Source organism: Myxocyprinus asiaticus, chromosome 2 (genome assembly GCF_019703515.2).
Source record: "Myxocyprinus asiaticus isolate MX2 ecotype Aquarium Trade chromosome 2, UBuf_Myxa_2, whole genome shotgun sequence".
In the NCBI taxonomy this organism is placed as follows: Eukaryota; Metazoa; Chordata; class Actinopteri; order Cypriniformes; family Catostomidae; genus Myxocyprinus; species Myxocyprinus asiaticus.
In genome coordinates, this window is record NC_059345.1 from 33,125,112 (window position 1) to 33,151,174 (window position 26,063).

Consider the following 26,063-nt stretch of genomic DNA (forward strand, 5'->3'; position numbering starts at 1 on the left):
AAGAACAGCATAATACAGATGAAGACTGACAAAGAAACCAGGGAAAACAAGGGAACGAGGAAACAATCCTGGGGAAACAATCAGGGGAAAACCAATCATGAAAAGAAACTACAAAGGTCTACAAAACTAACAGGAAACAGGAACAGGGACTAAACCAGAATTTCAACATAAAAGTCAATACAAACAACAGGGAATATGTGACAACAGCATTGCTTGTGGGAAGCACAAAGCATAGTTGAAGACAGCTGAAGTATATTATTAGAGCCATCCCATGATAATAAAATAAGTAGGCATATTGGTACACCTACTGTATATGATAAATAAGACCAGAGATGGCTGTATTTTATAATTCAAATCTTTGCTTGACACATTGAGCTCAATATGCGTGAGTTAAAAGTTTCCATAAGTTAACCCTCAGGGGTCGACAGACGTGCCAGCTTGTCCTGCTGGATTTTTTCCTCATAACAATGGAAACAACTTAAAATACTTCGTCATTTTTGGGCATACAGATAAGTGTAAGACATCATTAGAGACTATAAAGGGTCTACTTTTATTTGTGTACACTCACAATAACAACAAAACCTTGTGCTTTTGTAAAATAAAGAAAATAAACAGGGTGCGCTTTCAGCCGTCTCTGTCTCCGCGAGCATCTTTCTGAAACACGTCACAAAAATGAACTGAAACTCGGGTATACTTATCAGACAAACATGATACATATGTCAAAATAAAGCTTAAAATGTCTACTTTTAAATAAAACAATTCAAATTTAAAACAAATATTCTCCTGCGATTTAATCTGTTTGAAACGAAATGTACACTTTCTCCTGGCTCAACTAATTATCGCAATGTGATCCCACCCACCAACAGAGCGCGCTATTCATATGGTAATGTGCTGAGGCGGTCTATGCAAATTGTAAACGCCCCCAACAATGCCTTAAAAAACATCAAGTTCATCATCAGATTCATTCACTTTCCTGTGCATTTGGAAGATGGCACGCTACACAGGTGAGGAAGCTCTTCAGATGGTCCTGGATTGTGACGAAGAGTTCACATTTTCCTCAGAATAAGAGCGGGACTCCGACGATGAACGTTTGCATTTTGAAGAACAACTTGATCCAGCCAAGGATACAATTTCGGATGAGTAAATCATTTAGTTTTACTTACATTAGTTGACATGCTATTTTATATAAACATGTACAGATTTTATTAGTTGGACTATATCCAGACTTGCCAGCCAGGATTCAGAGTATTGAAATTTGAAATATGAAATATGTCCTAATAGGCAAGTTTTAGTTACATTTAAATGTTGTTTCGGCTAAAGCAGGTATTTAAATTGTATGCTATAAATATGATATGTAATATGATATAAAAATAATATGAATGTTTAGATTATATTTTAACTAGTGTTTATGCTGCCTCATTATCATCAATGAAGCGTGTGCTCGCAAATATATGTTCAGGAGTAAATGTGTCAAATGTGCAGAAGAGACTTCTTTTAAAATCATTAAAAAATCTTACCGATCGGAGGTCACATGACGCCATGCAGGGAGCAGATGTGTGAGCAACGAGCTCTGGGCAGCAACGTACACCTTCAAGGTGGAAGGGGACAGCCGCCCTTCCAACCTCTCCTGCAGGAAGGAAAGCACCGATCCGACTGTGCATCTCTGGGGGTCTTCCCATCAGGAAGAACACCACTTAGCGAACAGATGCCACTTAAAGGCATACAGGCACCTCGTAGAGGGGGCCCTAGCCTGAGTGATCGTGTCTACCACCACGGGTGGAGCATGAGGTCCGAGAACCACGTCTGGGTGGGCCAGTAGGGTGCTACTAGGATGACCTGCTCCTCGTCCTCCCTGACCTTGCACAGAGTCTGTGCAAGTAGGCTCACTGGGGGAAATGCCTGGCGTAGGCATGGGCAGATACTTTGGGAGAGGTGCTTACTGCTTTTGGTAAAGGACATGAGGCATCAGTGTATTACACTTTGCTAATTCAGAGTTTGGGGGATGGAGCTTTAACTTCTATTAAGTTATTATTTGAGAAAGATTTTAATTTGGTGTTGGAGGATGGGGTGTGGGCTGGGATTTAAAAAAAACATAAAGTCTGCATCTAGAGATGCAAGGGTGTGCCTTATGCAATTTAAGATTTTGCATTGATTTTATTGGACTCCCTCTAGAATGTATAGGCTTGGTCTTAAAGACACACCCACCTGCTGGAGATGCCAATCGGAAGATGGGGACACATCCCATGTTTTCTGGGGATGTGTTGGGATACAAGAGTTTTGGTTGAAAGTACAGAGGTTCGTATGTGAAGTGGTCAACACACGGTTTTCGTTTTGCCCCAGATTGTGTTTTTTGGTGGATGTAGTGGTCCTGCATGTGGGTAATAATTACGTGGAGAGTTGGGTCCTGACAGGCGTGATGATTAGCTGGCGGTTAATTCTCAAGGGATGGAAGTAGTCTGATGTGCCCTCATTTCTTGAGTGGTGTGTTGAGCTGGGTAGGGTGGTGGCGTTTGAGGAGATGGTGTACAGAAGGCTGGATAACATGGATATTTTCATTAGGAAGTGGGGCGGTTATCTAGCCTTTTTGGATGGTTCTCGGGGAGGACCCTATTTTTTGTATTTTTTTATTTCTATGTCTAAATATTTTCTGTTTTATTGTCTATTGTGTGTCTTTGTCAGTTGACTCCCGATCACTAGAGTGCTTGTTTGTGTGGGGTGGGGTGGAGGGATCATTCCTCAGGGAGGATAAAAAAAAAAAGTTTTGTTTTCATGTGGTTTGAGGTTGTATTATCTATTATGTCTGTGTGATTTGCTGCATAAATCAATAAAAATGTGTTATTAGAATAAAAATCTTACCGATCTAAAACTTTTAAACGGTAGTGTAGGTCTAAAGTTTTTAAGTAAAGTCTTTATGTAAAGAAAATGTATAGTCAGATTACTTCTTTTAACTTAAACTTGATTTTGTGAATAAGCTACAAACAATACATTCAATCATTAAGTCTCCTCACATTCGTTCTCTCTCAGGGGAGGGGTCTTTGTCTCCTCAGGTGTGAATCACATCAATATTCATGATCATCCACGCCTCCTCGCATATGGCCTTTCTAGCACTAAAAGTGTCTTACAAAAGTTAAATGACTATATTGTTTTGTATGAATGAGTGATCAGGATGGTTTTCACATCATTTTTGTAGCAAAAACTCTAGGCTACAAGATCCAGTTCTCAAAAGTCTTGTGAACAAATGTTTAGGATGTGTTATATGGCCTTATTTCAGTGACTTAAAATTTTTGTTTTTTCAAAAACCACGCATAAACGTTATTTTCTCAAAAATGCAAACATGTACATACATGTTGTTCACATATTATTGTAGCCCAGTTTGTGCTGAATACAACGTTATCAGACTTTAGCCATTAATATGTTTTAAAGCAACTGAAAAAAGCACAAATGTCAAGGCATGTCAAAACTTCTCCAGGGCTAAAACACCCTCAGACCCCAGAGTTTAACCTGCCACAGGCAATTTATGGTTTCTGTGAAATACTCAGTGTTACCCTATATATTAAGTCATATCCACCCCAACTAAGCCACTGCAATCAGCCAATTCTGTTTTAAATGAAGGGGTCCTGTTGTCTACATCCTTGTTGCTAACTGGTGAATGAACTCCTAATACTGTAGCTGTCTGAACAGTTCACTTTCCAGCTAAATTCAAACAAAGCCTCAAGATACATCTGTTTAAGTTTAGTTTACTGTTGTTCTTACACGGAACTCACATGAATTACTTTTTTTTTTTTTTTTTTTTTTTAATTCCAGTAAGACTCACCTCCACACCTGCACTGACAATACCCTGAATTTGTTGTCTTGACTTGCCATAAAGGACTAAAGAAAGCACTAGTACAATAGCAACCTGGACAATATTCTGTCCAAATTATCTTGGATATCCTGGCTATATACTCAACCTCATGCCATCTCAGATGTGTATGACTTTCTTCTGCAGAACACAAATGAAGATTTTAAGAAGATTATCTTTGGTCCATACAATGCAAGTGAATGGTTATCAAATGTGAAGCTCCAAAAAACACATAAATGCAGCATAAAAGTAATCCATAAGATTCCAGTGGTTTAATGGTCCATGTCTTCTTGTCCTGGCCAAATTCCCCCCATGTGCCTTTATCAGTCATGGGCTCCTAATAATCTCCTTTCATGAACTGACCCTATCACTCCACCCTCTCCTCTCCACTAACAGCTAGTGTGTGGTGAGCGTACTGGCACACTATGGCTGCCGTAACATCAGATGCTGTACACTGGTGGTGGTTGAGGAGAGTTCCCCTATACTATGTAAAGCCAATTGAGTGTCTAGAAAAGTGCAATATAAAAGTAATGTTCATTCATTAATTCTTAAGTGAACCAATTGGTTTTGGGTGAGAACAGACCAAAATGTTACACATTTTTTACTGTACATTTTGCCATTGCAGTCTCTAAGCACGATCATGATTTTGAGCTCGATTACACTTCCTAGTGCTTGATGCATGCACAGAGCACTAGATGGCACAAGAAACTGTAATCAAGCTTGAAAACATGATCGCCAAAGAAGACTGCTGATTGACAGTGTCAAGTTTTATAGTGAAAATTTAGATACAGTTTGGTCTGTTCTCACCCAAAACCGATTAGATCGCTTCTAAAGACATGGATTAAAATACTTGAGTCTTATGGATTACTTTTATGCAACCTTTATTTGCTTTTTGGTCACCATTAACTTGCATTGTATGGACATACAGAGCTGAGATAATCTTCATAAAATCTTTGTGTTCTGCAGAAGAAAAAAAAACTCAGACATTTGGCATGAGGTTGAGTAAATGTTGAGAGAATGTTCCTTTTTGGGTGAACAACTGCTTTAATTGTGACATTTACATCTACAAATGCTTTGTATACAAGGCCTAGCTTTGCATGCATAATATATTATCACTTACCTGTTTTGGTAATTACCATTAAAGGGTTAGTCCACAAAAATAAAATAATAATAATAATTAAAAAAAAAAATTTAAAAATCTGTCATCATTTACTCACACTCATGCAAGCTCTTTCAAGGCTTTATGACATACTTTCCTCCATGTTCATGTTGCTGTTTTCTATATAATGAAAATGAATGATGTCTGAGGCTGTCAGTCCCAAACATTATGCCTAACATCTCCTTTTGTGTACCATGAAAGAAAGTAAGTCATACAGGTTTGGAACACATGAGAGTGAGTAAATAATGACAGATCTACCGTATCCTTTTAATCAGTGGCGATTTTAGGGGGTGGCCTGTGGTGGCCTGGGCCACCCCTGAAATCTCATTGGCCACCCTGTGGCCACCCAGAACTGATTGGTAGTTCATCATGTTCATCAACACAAGAACAAAGAACCAATAGAAACACCTGTCAATCAAAGATGACATCTTAGGTCATTTGTTGATTTAGAGCCACACTGACCCAGGGTCAGTTTTATATTTCTGACCATTATAGTAGTGGTGGGACTGAAGCTGTGTGAGCTGATCTTTGATCAGTTGGGGGGGGGGGGGCAGGTCGCGGGTGGCCAGGCAGGTGTCGCAGGCAGCGGGCGGCAGGTCTGGAGTATAATGGTCGGTCAGAAGCACAAAGCTGACACGAGCTAGCATCTACCTCCAACTTCCAATGAGTTGACGACGTCGATTTGTGGTCAAAAAGAAAGCTGTTATTTGAGACGTTTAATTTATCCCGAATTTCCATGTGAATGTGAAAACATTTTTTCATTGTTACAGTAGCTAGGTTAAAGAGTAAGCTAGACCCTACACCACATTCAGCATGTTATCTTTATATTGACATATAATATGAAATGCCATGTTTTCTGATTTAATGACGGAGGTGTGTAAAGCGTTTTACAGATGTATATGTTCAATAGCTAAAGTTATATATATATGGCTAACCTGTGTGTGAAATGGAAGGGTTTGTGCTGTGACTGTACTTTAAATCTTTATATGAGTTGTTTATGAGCTCTTTATGTGTATTATTGGTCAGTCAGACCAATAAAATCTTCAAAGTTTTTATACCTTATTTGACATTTTAAATATGCAGAGGCAGGGCAAATTGCACTTAAATGCCGCAAATGATTTGACTAACTATTTTATTTGGTAATATTCAAAGTAATTGAAGCTATCAGAACATGTGGAAAATAAACCTGAGTAGACACTGTAAATAGAGTTTTGTTTTTTACTGTATTCAGAGCTCAATCTGCAATTTTGGGATTTCCAGACAGACACCTATAAGCCATCGTACCCAATTTAACAATGTTTCTGCTGGACAGTGCAGTTATAGTTAATAAATGAATGAATAATTGATTGAATGATTGATTGAATTGCGCCTCAATCGGTTATCACCTGTACTTGTATCTTTTTATGATTATACACTATACCTGATGTTATACGCAGATTAATTCTCTACAGTGAGAATAGCTCTTAAAAATGTGTAACTGAATTTTCCTAAACAATTACTGATTTAAAAATGGATGTTATGTTAAAATAACCAGAGATTCCCAGAAACTGTAATAGGTTGAAATAGAACAGGAATAGAAAACTGTCAAATGTCAAAACAACAGTCTGATATTGAATACAAACAATTCAGTGAATGCTACATGAGTTTAAGAATTCATTTATTCTACACGTGTAGATGTTGAAGCAAAGCAATGCGATATTTACACATTTTGATCATGTGCCATTCATAAAGGTTCTCCCGGTATCGCCACCCCACATTAGGTCTGTGCCACATCTTGGCCACCCCAGTAAAAATGTCCTGGATACGCCACTGCTTTTAATAAGATTTGTGCACTGTTTTGAAAGTTGCTTTAGTAAGAAAGTGTCTGCTAAGTTTCTGTTTATTACACTTTTAACTTGATTACATAAAAACTGTAATGTTATATAGAAGTAACATGGAAGTATAGAGGTACATAAAAACAACAATTAACAACTTGTAAGTTAAACAGATTAACCCTTTAGTTGATGATATTGTTTAAAGGTCCTCAATTCATGAAACTCTAAACTAGAAGTATCAATATACTTTATTTATATACTGCAAATATAAACATACTTTATTTTCTTACCAAGGATTCTGTTCAGCCAAATAGCTAGATCTTCTTTCATGGGCAGCAGACTGGTCTTATGCCTACATGCCAGCCACTCGTTGTACAGCTGCAGACAGGAGAGGTCAGGTCCTGGTTCCCGCCTGGGACTGAAGTGAACATTCATACTGACTCAAACAGTGGCCTGCTGGATGGAGAAAAAAGCAGGTAACTTTATTAAGTTCATGCATATGTTACTACTAAAAATCTAAAGCATCTACACAATTTGTTGTAAAAATTTACAGAACTTGGCTAATAAAACAAACTGGCTGACATTTTTTGTTTTCTTTTTACCTTTGTATAACCTAGGTATGGTTGAAAGAAAACCACAGTCTTTCAACGGCTGTTGGATAAAATCCAACACTTCCTGAAAAAGACGACCTTTCACATAAACACTCTACAGCAGTTGTTGGGCTGAATGGTCTTCGATGGACAGTATAAATTTGTTTCGCATTTGAATTATGGTAGCACGTCTGTTCCCTCAATGCCTCTGTTTATGGTCCACTGTCTGATCTTACCTCAGCCACTGCTGGATTTACACTGTACCTAATGATGCACATCTACCCCATTCCATATACCAACCTGTTCTTTAAAGCTGACCAGGGACGGATTGATTCTCATGGCAATGAGCAGAGAAATATAAACATGCAATGCTGCTGGAAAGGGGCAAAAGGATGATACAGGAAATATAGTGCTGAGGGATGGGAATATGAAACAAGTTGCTCTATGACTTTTTTGTTAGGTTTTTCAATATAGCTGTAGGGTTTTGATGAAGGCAAACTGTGTAACTAAAAGATCTTGAAAGACTTGGCAGTGCAACTACTAATATACGGTATGTGCTCAAGGACATGCAAAAACACATAGACTACACACTCAATTACTGTGCAGTAAAACCATTAAGACGTATCATGCCAGACTGCATGGAAAAACTCCAGAAAAAAAGACGAAACACTAACAGACAAATACCAGTTCAGACACACTCTCACTCAAGGGAGGATTTAATGTATAAGCCTTACTTCAATCCCTAGCGACTGAAGAATGCTCTGTCCTGTAATTTCCCCCCTACTCAGGCAACCATTCATCAGAGGGGCCTTTCACATGTAGAAACATGCTCCTGCTTCCCATAACTGCCACACTTTTGCAAGACAGAGGAAGGAGAGTAGACACCTGCAGGGCAGATGTATGCGATTCAAACAGGCGCGGAGAGAAATAGTGGTGAATGTAAGTCCACCCCCATTTATTTACTTAAAGCTGGAATACCAGAAGCTGTTGATGAGCTGAGGGGGCAGAAGTGGTGAGCATGCCAGGTGAAGGTTGGTGAGGAAGAGAAGAATAAGACACGCAAACTGGGGCACAATTAGATATTGTCCTCCATAGCGTATGGTTAAAAAAAGGGGGTGAACTTGTCATGTTAAGTTAAATCTGCACTTTTGTAAAATACAATTGAGTAAAGAAGAATTGGAAAGTTAAAAATAATTATATTTAACAGGCTTTAAGTTCACCAGAGGTAACACTTATTACCCTCATGGTGACTTCACACAAATCACAACTATCAACCAGCTACAACAAAACAACAACAATAGTCAAAAGAATTAAAACTATATACATTTTTAAATAACAATTATTATTTTTCTACATAAGTTCCGTTGTTTTGACTAAACTTACATCATTTATTCAAGTGTAAGGGCTTAAAGGTATTCCACACAGCTACAATTTTGTGCTTGATCATTTTGAGTTAGTAGTACTCAAAGCCAAAGGTATTTTCATTTCATTGAGTTATGATTCCAAAATGTGACATTTCAAGTACTGTTTAATTAAGACCACTTAAATTGTTTTATTAATGACAACTTTAGGGTTTAGAGAGTAATGGTAACTTCATTAAATCTAGTAAGAATAGTAAAAAATTAAGTAATCTATTTGTTTTTAAATTATAGATAACTAATAGTATTTACAGTGTAGTTTAACCAAACCCAAATCTTAATCTAAACATAAAGTGTAACCCCTTACCCAAACCCTAAACCAAACCATGATTTTAATAGGAAAATAATCAGGTTTGGAATGAGACGAGGGAAGCATATTACAGGTTATTGATATAAATCAGTCATTTGTATTGCATAGATAAATATGGAATAAGTATAAAATATGATGTCTGTATTGTATCAATTAGAAATTCTGTTTGTTGATAGGTTGGTCTATATGGGAATAAACGTTGTGCCATTATTGTACAAGCCAAGTTGTACAATATCTTAATTTCACCATCCCATTTGTAAACATTATTTGAATTGACATGAGACTTTGTTGGTCATTCCCAACCCATATGACTTTCTTTCCTCTGTGGAACACAAAAAGAGGAAGTTGGGGAATGACAGCCTCAGTCACAATTTACTTTCATTGCACGCATGTAAGGTGACTGAGGCTAGCGTTCCATGAAAGAACATATTGTGTATTTGTTTTATACAAGAGAGGATGGGGCAACAATTAAATATCACCCAAGAGTAAACAGACCAGACAAAGGTGACTGGGATTATAAGGGCCATTAAAAAGGATGATATATCTAGAACACTTCCAGGGCTTTGAAGCACACCACAATTCCACACTTATTGTTCAAACATACAACCGGAAAAAGCTTTAAATCAGAAGGCAGGTATATACAGTATATGACAAACAAAGAGCTCATCACAGATCTGCCCATCAATGTTATTACAAAGCACAACAGAACAAAGTGTCACTGAAAATAATAATACAAAACAGAAGAACAGTGCGAGTGTTTGAGCGTTAGACAGGATGAAAAGAATTGATAGGACAGAAGATTAAAGAAGTAGACATGACTTGAACTCTCTCTCTCATGTGGGTCAATGATGAAAGCTGAGCCTCTTTGACTGATGGGGCATGGGAAGCCCACACTAAAGGATAACAGCACACAGGTGCCACATTCTCACCTTCACTGCAACCGGACCATACTCAGATAGAGGGGAGGAAGAGGTCTTCAACCAAACCCACAGACAAAAAGAGGCTTTATGTTCACACATATATACACACACAAAGATGCACGTAAATCTAAAATACACACACACACAGACTTATGCTCCAATTCTCTGCTCACAGTTAGGTGTGAACATTCATTGATACACACTGACACAAGGCAGCTCACATAGATATAAGCCTAGATGATCAACTGCACCCATGTCATCCCTACATGACATTTTCGTGCAAGCTCTTCATCAAGCAGAGAAATCATTTTCATTTTACAGGCTGTAATTGTGTCATCCACTCACATTCTGTGGTTAATAACTTCATGAATGCTGTCTAAGCAAACAAGCTATGACACATACAAACCACAATTTATTCAGCTGTCATACCAGACTAAATGTGAGCTTCAGGGTACGTCCAGCACAATAAATCACATTTCTGATAGCAAGGTAGTCTGTAGTAAAGAAAGGGCTTCACATTTATCATACATAATACTGAGCTGACAGGCAAAATGTAGACTACTTGTTCTCTTATGGAATTCTGGTGTAAAAAAAATAAATAAATGTTGTGATATGGGGATACGCAAGGCAACTAATTCACTTGAGATACACCACAGCTTTTTGGAGTACATCAGTGGATAAAAGCAACAGTATTCAGACTCAGCGTTTATTTAAATGGCATGCATAGCACTACACATCAGCTGTACAACAAATATGATAGATAGCATGGGGCCAGTTGAGCCACTGCATACAATAAAAGACTCAAGGAATTTTATTTTATTTATTTATTTATTTATTTATTTTGCATTAGTTTTACCTCTGTCACATTTGTCTTTACCTTAAGGACAACTTAAGTAAAAAATGGTTCATCTTGCCCTCTTCTTCCTTAGATTCTTGTCCTAGTCTTCAGTACTGAACAATACTTTAACAGCAAAACTCTTGTTAGGCACAAACAGCAAGAGGTTAATGGGATAGTTCACCCAAAAATGAAAATTCTCTCATCATTTACTCACCCTCATGCCATCCCAGATGTGTATGACTTTCTTTCTTCTGCTGAACACAAATGAAGATTGATAGAAGAATATTTCAGCTCTGTAGGTCCATACAATGCAAGTGAATGGTGACCAGACCTTTAAAGCTCAAAAAGCACATAAAGACAGCATAAAAGTAATCCATAAGACCCCAGTGGTTAAATCCATATCTTCAGATGGCATATGATAGGTGTGGGTGAGAAACAGGTCAATATTTAAATCCTTTCCACATTCTTCTTTTGTTTTTGGCGATTCACATTCTGTGTGAAGAATCACCACTGGATAAATAAACCACTGGAGTCTTATGGATTACTTTTATGCTGCCATTTTGAAGCTTCAAGGTTTTGGTCACCATTCACTTGCATTGTGAGAACCTACAGAGCTGAGATATTCTTAGAAATCTTTATTTCTGTTCAGCAGAAGAAAGTCACACACATCTGGGATGAGAGAATTTTCATTTTTGGGTGAACTATCCCTTTAATGGTGGCCAGGTCAAGTTCTTCAACCAAAACCTTCTCAGACTTCACTATCTTCTGAAGGCAGACCCCACACCAACTACAAACTGCTAGAAAAAAAAGTATGGCCATTCCTCCAACTATACAGTCTCATGACCCTTAGATAGAATCCCAGTGAATACCTATAGATGAAAATCTAGATTTAGTTTTAGTTTAGATTTAGATGAGAGACTACAGTATTCATTGCTCTACATTTTCTACAAACTGAATGCTCATACATACACTGAATACTTGTAAACACTCTACATTCATGATAAAGACAGATTTAATTATTCATAGACCAATTCCTTCATACATTCCAGAACTGTATACTAAACATGTTTCATTTAAAGAATATACAGAACAATTTAAATAAAATATAGTTGGCTTCAGGTAGGGAAAAAAAGCTTTTTTCTCTCTCTCTTCTTTTCCTTCTTTATTCAGCACTATTCATTTCATTAGTTGACTATAACTTCGATGACAAGTCATGCAAAGCCATTGACCACCAGTGATGTCAAAAACAACATTACGAGATAATCTTTGAAATGTAAGAAACTACAATAGGTTAGACCAAGTACAGTTATAACACTTTTAGCTAGACTGCAAAAATACTGACCAGAATACCATTTTTTCCACATGAGATACCTTTATCTGTCTACCAACAAAATCAGTATCAAAAACCTGCAGACATTATTCATATTTTCTTCAGTTAGTGTGTAAATACAAGGAGCTTATTTGATACAACTGTCCTCATGCATGAAGGGTACTGTTGTAACACTGGCCCGGGACAGTTGTACTGCTCTAAATAAAGCATTATGCCTAACTTAAGTGAAATTTACTGACATATTTTATACTCTGTGATTCCTTATGCTTGCGTATATATCAGTTCTATCACATTAACTGGAAATATTCTCATGGTTTCCCAACCCTGATATGAGGCATCCTGTGACATGTAACACACATGCAAACAACAAAAACACATTTACAATCATATTTTTGGACTAATTACTTAGCCTATTCATTTTCACTGCATAATGTTCTATCATATATCTATCTATCTATCTATCTAGATATACCCATGTGCAATACAGTATATATCTGGTTTTCTTTTCTAAGCTTTCTTACTGAATAAAAGCTAGAAGGAGCATTTTTTACCATGTTTCTTATGGGACGGGTACGGGGTACAGTAGTGACACAGTGTTTCAATAGTCCGTCCCCCCTCATTTTCTCTGTGACCTTACATCCAACATCCAAAATATGTTAATTTTAAATAGACAAATAAAAAATTGTAACAATGAAAGTTTCCTTTCATGGTCATTCAGGAATAATACAATGAAAGAGGGGAAAGAAAATGAAAAATGTTCACCCCAAAACACATTTCTCATCAGAGTGGATTATGTTCTTCAAATTTTCCACAGAGAAAGAGGATGCTATGTGAATGTGCACACTGATAATGACAGTTCAAACTTGAATTAGTTGGGAAATATTTACAGTGTTACAACTGTACTCGGGTTATCCTATATCTTCTTTCAAAACAACCATACAGAATAAAAAAAATCAACCAACGGCTTTACAAATGAATGAATAGGCTATTAACGGCAAATTGTATTGTTTATATATTGTTATAGACAGTCTATATTGATGTAGCTTATTGGTTTAAAAGAGACTTACCTCTCAGTTCTCCTCAGCTATGCAGTTTCAGCCTGCAATGTACACAAAACTTTCACTCTCGCCTCCAAACACACTCCAGGTGTCAAGTTACAAACTGGCGTGCAAATTCACTGTGAATCAGGGACTTGTTGAGCAGCAAACACTGTGATCACTTATAATTGTGCCGCTGCCTCAGAGATAACCCACAAACCTTTCAAACAAATAAATAAAAATAAAAAATATAAAACTAGCAAGGCCCGTTGGATTTTCGTTTAATTTTTAAATACAATTGACACAAAAACACGAAGAACGACCAATAAAATAATTTGATGCATTGAGCGCCAAAGACTTTAATGTCTATGTTAAATGTCTATGTTACGTCAACAAACACAGAGGCTACACAGCAGCAAGTTAAGTTTAATTTACATATTGAATTAAAGTTAATGTTGAATATAGGTTGAATTAATATCTTCAGTGTATGTCATTATTAGGCCTACTCATTACATGAAACAAAAACGATTAAAGAACTGAGCAGCTTGTTAATCATGTAGCTATTTATTTTAAATAATTACTTGTAAAAGTATCCGATGTCATTTTAAGCGGAAACGTAAGTTCAGTGGTTTGAGTTTACATATGGGCTATGATATGTCTGTAAGATAAGAAGATACAAAATTCCTCCATTGTTTGTTTGTCAGCCTAATTTTGCATAGGATTCGTGACCTTCTAAGTACACGTTACTGAACGTGCATCTGCAGTAGCCTATTTAATTGTATATGTTTAATATCTTGGGTTGTTCACAGAAAGCCCGACTGTCCCAAAGTTTTATGAGTGTCATTCAGTTAAAATAACATGTTTTTCTTATCTGTACACGAAAACAGATTTACTTTAACCTGCAGATGGCGCTACTATCACTATGCACTTCATCAGATGACAGTCATTCAATGGCTACGTTGAAAATGTGAATTAGGCTACATATTTTGGATGAGTACAGGTGCATCTCAATAAATTAGAATGTCGTGGAAAAGTTTATTTCAGTAATTCAACTCAAATTGTGAAACTCGTGTATTAAATAAATTCAATGCACACAGACTGAAGTAGTTTAAGTCTTTGGTTCTTTTAATTGTGATGATTTTGGCTCACATTTAACAAAAACCCACCAATTCACTATCTCAAAAAATTAGAATACATCATAAGAGCAATAAAAAATAAAAACATTTTTAGTGAATTGTTGGCCTTCTGGAAAGTATGTTCATTTACTGTATATGTACTCAATACTTGGTAGGGGCTCCTTTTGCTTTAATTACTGCCTCAGTTCGGCGTGACATGGAGGTGATCAGTTTGTGGCACTGCTGAGGTGGTATGGAAGCCCAGGTTTCTTTGACAGTGGCCTTCAGCTCATCTGCATTTTTAGGTCTCTTGTTTCTCATTTTCCTCTTGACAATACCCAATAGATTCTCTATGGGGTTCAGGTCTGGTGAGTTTGCTGGCCAGTCAAGCACACCAACACCATGGTCATTTAACCAACTTTTGGTGCTTTTGGCAGTGTGGGCAAGTGCCAAATCCTGCTGGAAAATGAAATCAGCATCTTTAAAAAGCTGGTCAGCAGAAGGAAGCATGAAGTGCTCCAAAATTTCTTGGTAAACAGGTGCAGTGACTTTAGTTTTCAAAAAACACAATGGACCAACACCAGCAGATGACATTGCACCCTAAATCATCACAGACTGTGGAAACTTAACACTGGACTTCAAGCAACTTGGGCTATGAGCTTCTCCACCCTTCCTCCAGACTCTAGGACCTTGGTTTCCAAATGAAATACAAAACTTGCTCTCATCTGAAAAGAGGACTTTAGACCACTGGGCAACAGTCCAGTTCTTCTTCTCCTTAGTCCAGGTAAGATGCCTCTGACGTTGTCTGTGGTTCAGGAGTGGCTTAATAAGAGGAATACAACAACTGTAGCCAAATTCCTTGACATGTCTGTGTGTGGTGGCTCTTGATGCCTTGACCCCAGCCTCAGTCCATTCCTTGTGAAGTTCACCCAAATTCTTGAATCGATTTTGCTTGACAATCCTCATAAGGGTGCGGTTCTCTTGGATGGTTGTGCATCTTTTTCTTCCACACTTTTTCCTTCCACTCAACTTTCTGTTAACATGCTTGGATACAGCACTCTGTGAACAGCCAGCTTCTCTGGCAATGAATGTTTGTGGCTTACTCTCCTTGTGAAGGGTGTCAATGATTGTCTTCTGGACAACTGTCAGATCAGCAGTCTCCCCCATGATTGTGTAGCCTAGTGAACCAAACTGAGAGACCATTTTGAAGGCTCAGGAAACCTTTGCAGGTGTTTTGAGTTGATTAGCTGATTGGCATGTCACCATATTCTAATTTTTTGAGATAGTGAATTGGTGGGTTTTTGTTAAATGTGAGCTAAAATCATCACAATTAAAAGAACCAAAGACTTAAACTACTTCAGTCTGTGTGCATTGAATTTATTTAATACACGAGTTTCACAATTTGAGTTGAATTACTGAAATAAATGAACTTTTCCACGACATTCTAATTTATTGAGATGCACCTGTATATTTGCGAGTTCTGTTCAGTTTTTCTGTGATTAAATCTTGTCGTTTGCAGGACTAAGCATCACATTATTTGATCAGCCAATCAGAAGACTTTGATGTGCTTTCTGCCTGTCAATCGTATTGCACGTTCTCATAGTGTAGTAGTTGAAGCTGAACATTCAGATTTTATGCCAATGTCATCTTCAGATTGAAAACAGTTGTCAGCTGAGGATGCTATTTTGGTACTGTTGTGTTTAACAATCCTGAGAAGATGCAGGTTGTCGGTCACAACACTATCTCTGGAGGACAGTGTTTTAAAAACAGTGGAGGTGTGTGTCTAATTTAATGGCTCAGCCTGTGGAAGTTCCAGAACGGCTAAAATCACTAACAGCACCTTTAAATGGGTCATGTCACGAGGAATAAAATTTTCACTGATATTTTGACATATAAGAGGTCTTTCTACTATAAAAACATACTGTAAATTTCAGAACTCCTAACTTCCCCAGTGCAATAAAATAATTTTTTGAAACCAAGCTGCAAAAACACCTCGTTCTCTACTTCTGCGATAACCCTACGTCACTAGGGGTACATTAATTCGTGACCACCTCTTCAGCTCAAAAACATTAACGCCTACTTCTACATCAATGCACCCTTGGCCCCGCCCACTGGTGCTTCAGTTCCTAAACTGAGAGAGAAGGACAAACAAGGCCACCTGTGTCCTAACTATTCCTGAACACCAAAGGAGATCAATCTGGACTGTTTTAAATAATTTTTGTATTTAAACATTCACAGACAGATGTCTTTGACTGCTTGATACATATCCCGGGGGTCTTTTAAAGGATGCAGTGTCAAGTTACAACTCTGAAGAGGAGAAGACATTCACTCTGTCATTCAGCTGCTGCCTCTTGTTTTTTTTGTTTTTTGTTTTTAACACAAACACATCATGGACACATTCTTTCACCCATCTGCAATATTTTTAATTGTAGGTGTATGAAAACATGCTGGATGGACATCTTTGACCATTTAGATGTGTTTCCGGCTATGTGCATTTCAGTGCAAGATGATTCTGGAAACTGGATGTGGTTGTGTCTTCAGTGTATATCACTGTGGATTGCATGTTTTTTCCCCTTATTTAATTGTCAATTGTTTGTGAACCAGTCATAAAACGATTCAAGCTTTGCAAAGGAACTGTTACTGAAGTATGGGGCAGTTAAAAACACTTGGACTGGATGCAAAACAGTAAATAAACAGTTCCATTCATGAATATTTAATATGTCATGACTGTGTAATAGTTTATGGTGCTGACATTTTGTTTTCACCGCCACGTCCGTTGACGCGAAGCGACGCAGTGACTTGAAGCTGTCTATACCGGGTGTGTCGACATAAACTTTCTAACCGTTTATCTGTGTTGTGGGCAGTAGTAGCGCCAGCGTGTGCAATGCAAAATGGAATAGGACATCTGATTACTGTCAACGTGACGCGCCACAATGGACACTTCCATGGTAGACAGCATCATTGATTATAATGGGTTCTGTTGCTTCTGACCTGACGCAACACTTGCGTCTGGTGTAGAAAGGTTGTGAGTGTTAAAAGTTGTACTTGAGAGGACCAGTTTAATATATTCAGATGCAATGTGCTAGATGTGCATTATATGTAACCCCTGAAATGTAGTTTTGTAATTTTGTGGAGCTTGTTCATTCTCTTCAGATTGAGTTTCAAATATGGCTGATTTCGAGGGGCTGCATGATGTTAGCCAATCAGAACGGTGTTTACGTTTAAGCCAAAACAGAGCGTTTCAGACAGAGTGCCAGAGACAGGGAGGAAATGGTCATATACCACAGGTACAGCTCTGAGATGACTGTTTTAGATCTTTTCATCTGGAAAGCATCACAATCACAAGCTAACATATGCTAAACATCTCAAAAAGATCTAATTTACAAACATTCTTAATCATAAACATCTCAAAGACATCTGCTAAAGGCGACATCGGAGACATATTTATAGACATACACTTTATAGACGTATTGCAGATGAGCAAACAACGTAAAAAATATGTCTTCCAGATGTAAACAAACACATCAAATAGACGACTGGGTGATGTGTGTGTGCTATCAGAGATAGGCCCATGCATTCAGAATTATTTCAATAATTTGAAAAATAACTATTATTCTATCAGAACTTTTAAAAGAATGTAATATTTGACGATCCAGAGGGGTAGCCGTGATAGGCCAAAAGGGGCGTGTCAAAACGTCTGCGTGCATTGAGTGGGCGGGCATGTCTGGTTTCTCCGCCCATTCGGTTGTTTATGACGAGTAAATAATAAATCTGAGTTCTCCTTCATTTAGGGATCAGAAAATATTAGACCGTGTCGTAGCTACACGACAGGGATCACTGCGCAGGACCGGCGTGGCAGATGGCGAAATTGAGCGTTTCCTGGGCAACCAGGAAAGGCGCCTGGTGTTTTGATAGACAAGCGAATACCAGGCACGTGCTTGTCCAAATTGGTCCCTGGGGTCTGTGGGACCCGTTCAGCATCAGATGGGCCCTTCACTAATTGGAGTTCTTTGTCCCACAGCATTACAGTACTTATTTCTGCTCGATATCTTTTAACGAAATGTGAAGCTCTCAGTGACATCCACGTTTTTGTTAATGATACCATAATTTAATAAGTTTCCTTCAATCATTTTTTTCTAATAGTCTTTAGGTCAAGGAACGTTTCGCCAAATCAAAAGCGCAGGGTAGTACTTACTAATTTGATCCATGCTATAATTTACTTGAAAAGGCACATGTTTAATTATAGTATTGCTTGCAAACACTTCACATGTGAGGAGTGAGTGTAGCAGTCATTGTTTATAAAGTGTCAACTCAACATCCGGGTCGGTGGCCTGAGGGTGAGACTGCAGAGTAATTACAGCAACTGTCCTATTGAGCAGCCTGAACACTGCTGCATAGAGGACATGACATGAAGTTAATAGAGTTACAGTTGTAAAATATGACATTAGCTGACATTTGGTTCTCACAGGGTTTGGAAAGCATTTATTTGACATGTTTGCCACCTGAATTCAGATTTTGAGATAGGCTATCACGTCTTCCCTTTATGCCTAACTGTACGGCTAAATTGAGTTTATGTGTTTAATGTTCTTTATAAAGCTGACTGTTCCTCAAGAAATCATTTTAAATGAACATATTTGCACAGAAGGGAAGCCTCACAGGATTTAAAGTCGTCACTAGGTGGGGCTATAATGTAGTACTCCTGTATTCCTCTGGGTTTAAGGGTAAATTACAGGCTGAGTGAAGCAAATCCATATTCATGATAATCACATTTATAATCTTCTCAGCAGCAGCGTGATAACAGTCAATGTACTGATGATATGTGAAATCTAATTGTATTTTATTTTGTGGCAAAAAGATCTGCGCTATAGACAAGAAAAACAGGAATACATTCTTGTGATCTATGTGGTCCTGATGCAACATCGTGCTGTGCTCTCTCTCTCTCTCTCTCTCTCTCTCTCTCTCTCTCTCTCTCTCTCTCTCTCTCTCTCTCTTTGTGTTTGTGTGTGTACAATAATAAGATTATGTGTGAGCAGTGATGGGATCAAGTGTAGCTGTAATGCAATTATCACATGATGGAGAATTAGCTATAAGTGCATTATCAGCTTTCAGTCTGGCCTCCCCATCATCAGGTCTGTAACAAACACTGAAACAGTTCAATCTTTTACATAACAAACAGACAAGCTGAACTAAACAGACGACTTCAAGTAATTATTGTTGATATGATCAGACTACCTTTCTATGTCTGTCAGTTTTTAACCCTCCTTCGATTTCCTACACACATTCGCCTCTCTCACACACTTGAATGTTCTTTGTAGCGCATTCTCAATAATTCAATGATTTTTTTCCTAGTTTAAGAAATACTCTATGACAACCACATTTCTTTTTTGCTACTACAAGCATCTCTGTCTCTATGGCAACCTTCTCTCCTCTCTAAAGGTTTTAGAGTGAAACAACACTTGACAAAGAGACAGAGAATGAGATGGAGAGAGAGAGAGAGAGAGCCAAGGCCACCAGGCGGACATTCTTTTTTGTATGAGCATACAGCTTCTCATACAGAATACAAAACAAGTGGACTCTCTCTGACTCAATTTTCAATTTTAAAGTACTTTATTAGCATGATTATGTTTATATACAATATTGCCAAATCATTAATACACAAAACAGATGACAAGACAAAAAATAATAAAACAGTTACAAATAACAATAAAAAATATAATTAAAATAAGGTGCCAGGTAATGAAAAAAATAAAATAAAACTATAATAACAATATACACTATACAGTTTAAAGAAGAATAAGCTTTTAACAAGACATTATGAACATAAAAAAAAAAAAATACTGTGAACGAAGTACATTAAGGCAGTAGTTGGTTTCTGAGGGTGTGCAGCTCAAAAATGTATTTTGTTGCAACTGATGCGTGATTGTCCTCCCCCAGTAACACCTGCATTTGATCTGTTTCTGCTGAACTGAAAAACTGTGTCATGAGGTTTGAGAGTTTGTCAAAGTATTTCTCTCTCACCTCTGTAAATTTCTCACAGTAAAGGAGAAAGTGTTTCTGTCTCGACCTCACCAGTGTCACAGTGAGCACAGACTCGTTCTTCCTTTGGAAGCCATCTTTGTCTGTGTCTGCCTTTTTCTATGGCCAGACTGTGATCACTGAGCCTGTATTTGGTGATGATCCATCACTGCTCTGTATCTCTAACAGTGTAGAGATATTTTGCCAGATTATACTTTCTGTTTAGGGCCCGATAACATTCCAGTTTACTTTGGTTTTTACTTTCATTTTCCCAATGGTCCAAATATGAATTTTTGCTTTCTTTTATTATTTGGTTTATTCTGATTTGGTTTTGTTCAGCAATGCTGGTCTGAAACTGGTGTTTGTTAGTTGTTAGTGGGTTGGTGAGTTTCAGAACCAGCTGACAAAGGGGGACTGGTTTAGGCTAACTCTTGGTTCTTCTCTTTTACTCTCTCTCTCTCTCTCTCTGTCTGAGCTAATTATATTTTATATCCCATAACCATACCTCTTTCTGCATTTTTTTTAATTTAGAAACATTATTAAGACATTATTTAGTATAACAGGGATCACTGGCTAGTCCCTTCCAGTGTAACTGAATTCAGATTTTACTGTTCTTGTGGGGACAAATTTGTCTTGCCTCCACAATGTAGGTGGTACCTGATGGGACAGTATATAGGAAGAAAAATGTGGCCTAGAACGACTGAAGCTGAAGATCATTGGTTCAGATGATGGGGGTGTGAGTAGGGAAAATGCTCCAGTGATGACTACGTCAGAATGTGCATCAAATTCTCACGTTTCAGAATAGTAACCTTAAGGGAGGGGGTAAATGGAGGAGGTATTCTTCTGCTGCATGAATATCACACTGGTTTCACAGACACATATGCGCACATTCAAATTGCAAATACTGGGTAGTGGTAAATTTTCTTGCTTTGTGTGTGTGTGTAAATGCAGGCAAGTGTGTGAGTTCTAATAGAACTTGCCATGTGACCTTGATTTGTTCAAGGAGGCTGGGGAAAACTGAATCTCTTGGGTGCAATAGCTGGGGAAACAGGTGTAAATGGCTCAGTTCAGGATGACTCATCACATACACAGACTTACAGCAAAAATTTTTTGAATGCACTTTATTAGGAACACCTGTACAATCAGCCAATCGTGTGGCAGCAGTGCAATGCATAAAATCATGTAGTTACGGGTCAGGAAACATTCAGTGAGTGGCAGTTCTGAGGACAGAAATGCCTTGTTAATGAGAGAGGTCAACGGAGAATGGTCAGACTGGTTCAAGCTGACAGAAAGGCTACAGTAACTTGGATATCCACTCTGTACAATTGTAGTGAGCAGAATATCATCTCAGAATGCACAACACATCGAACCTTGAGGCGGATGGGCTACAACAGCAGAAGACCACGTCGGAAACTCTATTAGGACCATAGTAAAGATATAGTATTAGTAGTACAGTCATATTAGGACACCTAATAAAGCACTCAGTGAGTGTAAACAGAAATGAATAGATAAAGAAAGACCAATTATTTATTGGGCAGTGAGGCATACATAAATAGTCATAACACAGATCAATGAACACATGGAATGGGCGTGTCAGACAAATTGTGGGAAGGTGTAAAAACAATCTAATGTTGATTCCATCCAAAGAGCACTGTGTAATGGTAGGGTTGCCAGTATGCAGAAAGTAGCATGACAGCCACTTTGATCAATTTTACATTTCTTCTTCTGTCTGACTGTCTACCTGTCTGTTTCTCCTTCAGATTATCTTCTTTCTGTTTATCACTGTCTCTCACACTACCTTACCCTCTGCTGTTCTTCTGCCCAGTAGTCCTTGAGTGACAGTTAGCTGGTTGATCCAGACTGCTGTATGCTGAAATAATTGGCCAGAATTTGCTGCTTGGTTTCAAAGATTAGTCCAGTCTCTCAGTGAAAGAATGAGTGACAGACAGTACACCAAAGTGCTGTGAGCATTTGTGCACATGTGTGTGATTTTATTGTTCAAAGTGGAGAGATGGTTATCCAGTGATTAAAGCATTAGAAGGTATCTGGTGCGAAAAACAGCGTGTACTGAGTGAGTCACCAACCACATCACTTCAATCAGATTACGCTGCAATGTGTGTGAGTCACCTAACACAGGTAACATAATGAATGCATAGAGACAGAGAGGAGCAGACAGAGGAGACAGTGGATGAGTAAAACCTGTATTAGCACTGCATGTGCTGGTAAGTTAAGGTGTTAAACGATTAAATTTGTATCAGGAGACAGTTGGCCAGATAGAACAGTCACAGACCCAGGGCCGGCCTGTCCTACAGGCGAAACAGGCGGCCACCTAGGGCCCCCACGTGCCTGGGAGGGCCCCGCGAAGGAGCGAACACGTGCAAAGTAAATTAACAAGTTACAAGATTAAAAGAATTGATGACTTTTATTTTGAAGTTTTCAGCAGTCCTATGGTTTCTAATCCATACTCTCTTGAGCAAATTCAACAGGTGGACCTGATCATTCAACATACAAATCACAATTACAGTGAAAACTAAAAAACAACATATTAAGTATAAAATGAGCTCTGAATAATCACTAAAAGACAAATAACTGAAAGTTACATCAAATAAAATAACAGCAAGAAGTAAAGTAAGGGGCCTGGGTAGCTCAGCGAGTTACGTGCTGAGTGACTCCAGCCAGGTCTCCCAAGCAAACAAACTGGCCCGGTTGCTAGGGAGGGTAGAGTCACATGGCATAACCTCATTGTGGTCACCATAATGTGGTTCTCGCTCTCGCTGGGGCACGTATTGTGCGTGGATGCTGTGGGGAATAGCGTGAAGCCTCCACACGTGCTAGGTCTCCGCGGTAACGTATGATAAGCCACGTGATAAGATGCATGGATTGACGGTCTCAGACGTGGAGGCAACTGAGATTCGTCCTCCCCCACCCGGATTGAGGCAAGTCCCCACAATTGGGAAGAAAAGGGGAGAAAGAAAAAAAAAGAAGTAAAGCTAAGCAGTACACACTAATCTGCATAATTTATTCATAACACAAAGAATTGCTGGGAAATGGAGCACGGTTATAACAGTATAATTAGACACAGATCACACATCTTGCTGAATAATGCCTGACAGAAACACAGGAAATAAGTTATAAAAACATTGCTTTGTGGCTATTTGAGTCTTTGAGGCTTATTTTGTGTAAAGGATAGCAGAATCAGCGCTTGACAAATCATTAGGGCTTTTCACGTTTTCACAAGTATAATCTGCAGGGGAAGGAATTCAGACACTGCCGATATAAAGACACAAAAACTCACATAGTGTGAAAATATGTGCAATTAATCTGGAAAATAACCAAACCATCCTATCTGCAAAGATCTCTGCTCTCTAAGAGGTATGTGTTTATTCTTTACATTTGTTTACAAATATATATTTCGAGGTGTTGTGTTTATAGGCCCTATATAAAATATGTAATTTTATTTATAAAAATTTCTACATATACTAGTCCATTTTTAACATTAAAAACATTATACAATAATACAATATGAACTAACATGAACAAACAATAAACAATTGTATTTTTATAAATTTACATTAGCCAAGATTAATAAATGCTGGAAAATTGTATACATTGTTAATGATACCTAATGCAAACATTGTTGTAAAATGTTACCCAGTAATTATCATACTTGCAGATTCCATGACCTCATATTAATTGAGACATTGGTTTATTCGTACTTCTAGAAAAAAGCTGAAAGGTGATCAAAATAAGGCGATAAAATGGTGACTTGTCACAGCATATAAAATGCACATATTCCCTTATGCATCTTCATTTTGGTAAGAAAAAAAAGCTACTGGAACATGTTATTTGGCGTCTATTGAGCTATACCAGGGGTTCACAAACTTTTAGAAGCACGCACCCCTTTCTAATCTTTGACATCTGTCAAGCACCCCCATGACCTTATCTCGGCTAAACATCACATTTTTAACTACAATAACCAATTGTAAATTTTCACTGTGTATCAGCAAACATTATAAGACAATTAATTTGTAAATAAATAAAGATGATTATTGCTGCTCACCTTCTTTTAGTGAGATGGATGGACCTTCATGTTTGCACACAGATCATCAAAATTTGGGGTAATGGATAAGAGTTTTACCCTCAAATCATTCTCGGCATTTAGCCTTTGTCAATGTTTGGTTTTTAGCAATGTCAGTGCAGAAAAGCCTGTCTCGCATAAGTATGTGGTTGCAAAGGGCATCAATACTTGTAATGCTCGCTTTGACAACCCTGGATACTCCACCATTACTGATGCCCAGATATCCACCAATTTTAAAAAAATATATTTTTTTAAGTATGCTGTGTCTCCCATCAGATGATAACTCTAATTGTTCTTGCTCTTTAAATGAGAGATGTGTGATTGGAGGAGTGACATACAGGAGTGAAAATTGGACCAGAAAATGAACTTTTTTATTAGTGCTTTAACTTTAACTTAAAACAGTGGTACCGAGACTTAAATTAAGCTCATTCAGAGTAGAAAATATATCTGCCAGGTATGGCAACTTCTGAAGCCAGATCTCGTCGTGAAATATATAAATTGTATAATTTTAAAGACAACCCCCGAGGTTGGTCTGCGCACCATTAGGGGTGCGCGTGCCCCAGTTTGGGAACCACTGAGCTATACATTATAGTGCTACTTTTTTAGTGCCTTCTATTAAAAAAAAAACACAAAAAAAAACTGCTCATCACATTTGTTCTAGGATGTTTTAAAGTTAGGATAATTTTCATGATTTCACCTAGGGCCCCTGCACAGACCTTTCTCATTCTCAGTCACAGAACTTTCTGAAGGATGTAAATGGAATGATAAATGCCTACTTGTCCTGAGAGTGCAGATGAACACAGCCCTCATCTCTTCACTTCATCGTATTAAATTATCCTCATTTAGCTTTAACAAAATAGCACACTTGACTGGTTCTTTGAAAGCTGTTTCTAAGGTAAATATGTAACGTGATCGCAGCGTCAGATTTTTAAAGTCATAAAAAGAGGAAAGTTCTCTCCTGAGAGCTTTCTAAGATCTGTGCTCACACTTGACGGTGATTTTATTTGCATTCTGCTTTCTACAGGGTGTGAAATTTAACACTCTTTCAATCTTAAACATACATATACACAAACACTAGGACAGATGCAATCCTCAGGTATTCCAGGTTAAATATAATTTAAGCTCTTTTGGCAGCATCTGAGGCATGCATATATTTAGTCTGAAATAGTCCTTTAAGTTCATATAAGTTAAAGACGTAGATATATTCAGTATTTGATATTTATATATTTATTAAGCATTCTTGTTCTTTTCTTTAATCTTTCTTTTATTTCTCCCACTATATTTTGACTATAAAATGTAACTTTATTTGCCATGTTATTAAAGCACATTAAAAACACTGAGCCATTGAAAGATAGACAAATTAAAGACATTTACAGTGGCTTCATAAAGTATCTGGACACTTAGTAAGTTCACCCAAAAATGAAAATCCTTTCATAATTTACTCACCCTCATGCCATCTAAGATGCGTATGGCTTTGATTTAAATGATTTCAAGCTCGATTACACTTCCTACAGCGCCATCAAGCACTCTGCGCATGCGTCAAGCACTCGGAAATGTAACTGAGCTTGAAATCATGATCGTGCCTATAGACTGCAATG

The 26,063-nt window shown here is 37.8% G+C and overlaps 1 protein-coding gene across 2 annotated transcripts in view; it reads right to left on the reverse strand.

Annotated features, from left to right (window-relative positions):
- Positions 1-13,318, reverse strand: part of LOC127415784 (growth arrest-specific protein 2-like) — a 53,753-nt gene extending 40,435 nt beyond the window's left edge. Inside the window, exons 1-2 of one of the 2 annotated variants that reach the window (XM_051654707.1) lie at positions 13,288-13,318; positions 7,105-7,270 (exon numbers count right to left, since the gene is read on the reverse strand). In XM_051654707.1, the coding sequence (XP_051510667.1) occupies positions 7,105-7,249 (145 nt within the window). In that variant the 5' untranslated portion in view covers positions 7,250-7,270; positions 13,288-13,318. The remainder of the gene's footprint in view (positions 1-7,104; positions 7,271-13,287) is intronic. The other variant, XM_051654717.1, reaches the window with a different exon arrangement.
- Between the last annotated feature and the right edge of the window lie 12,745 nt (positions 13,319-26,063).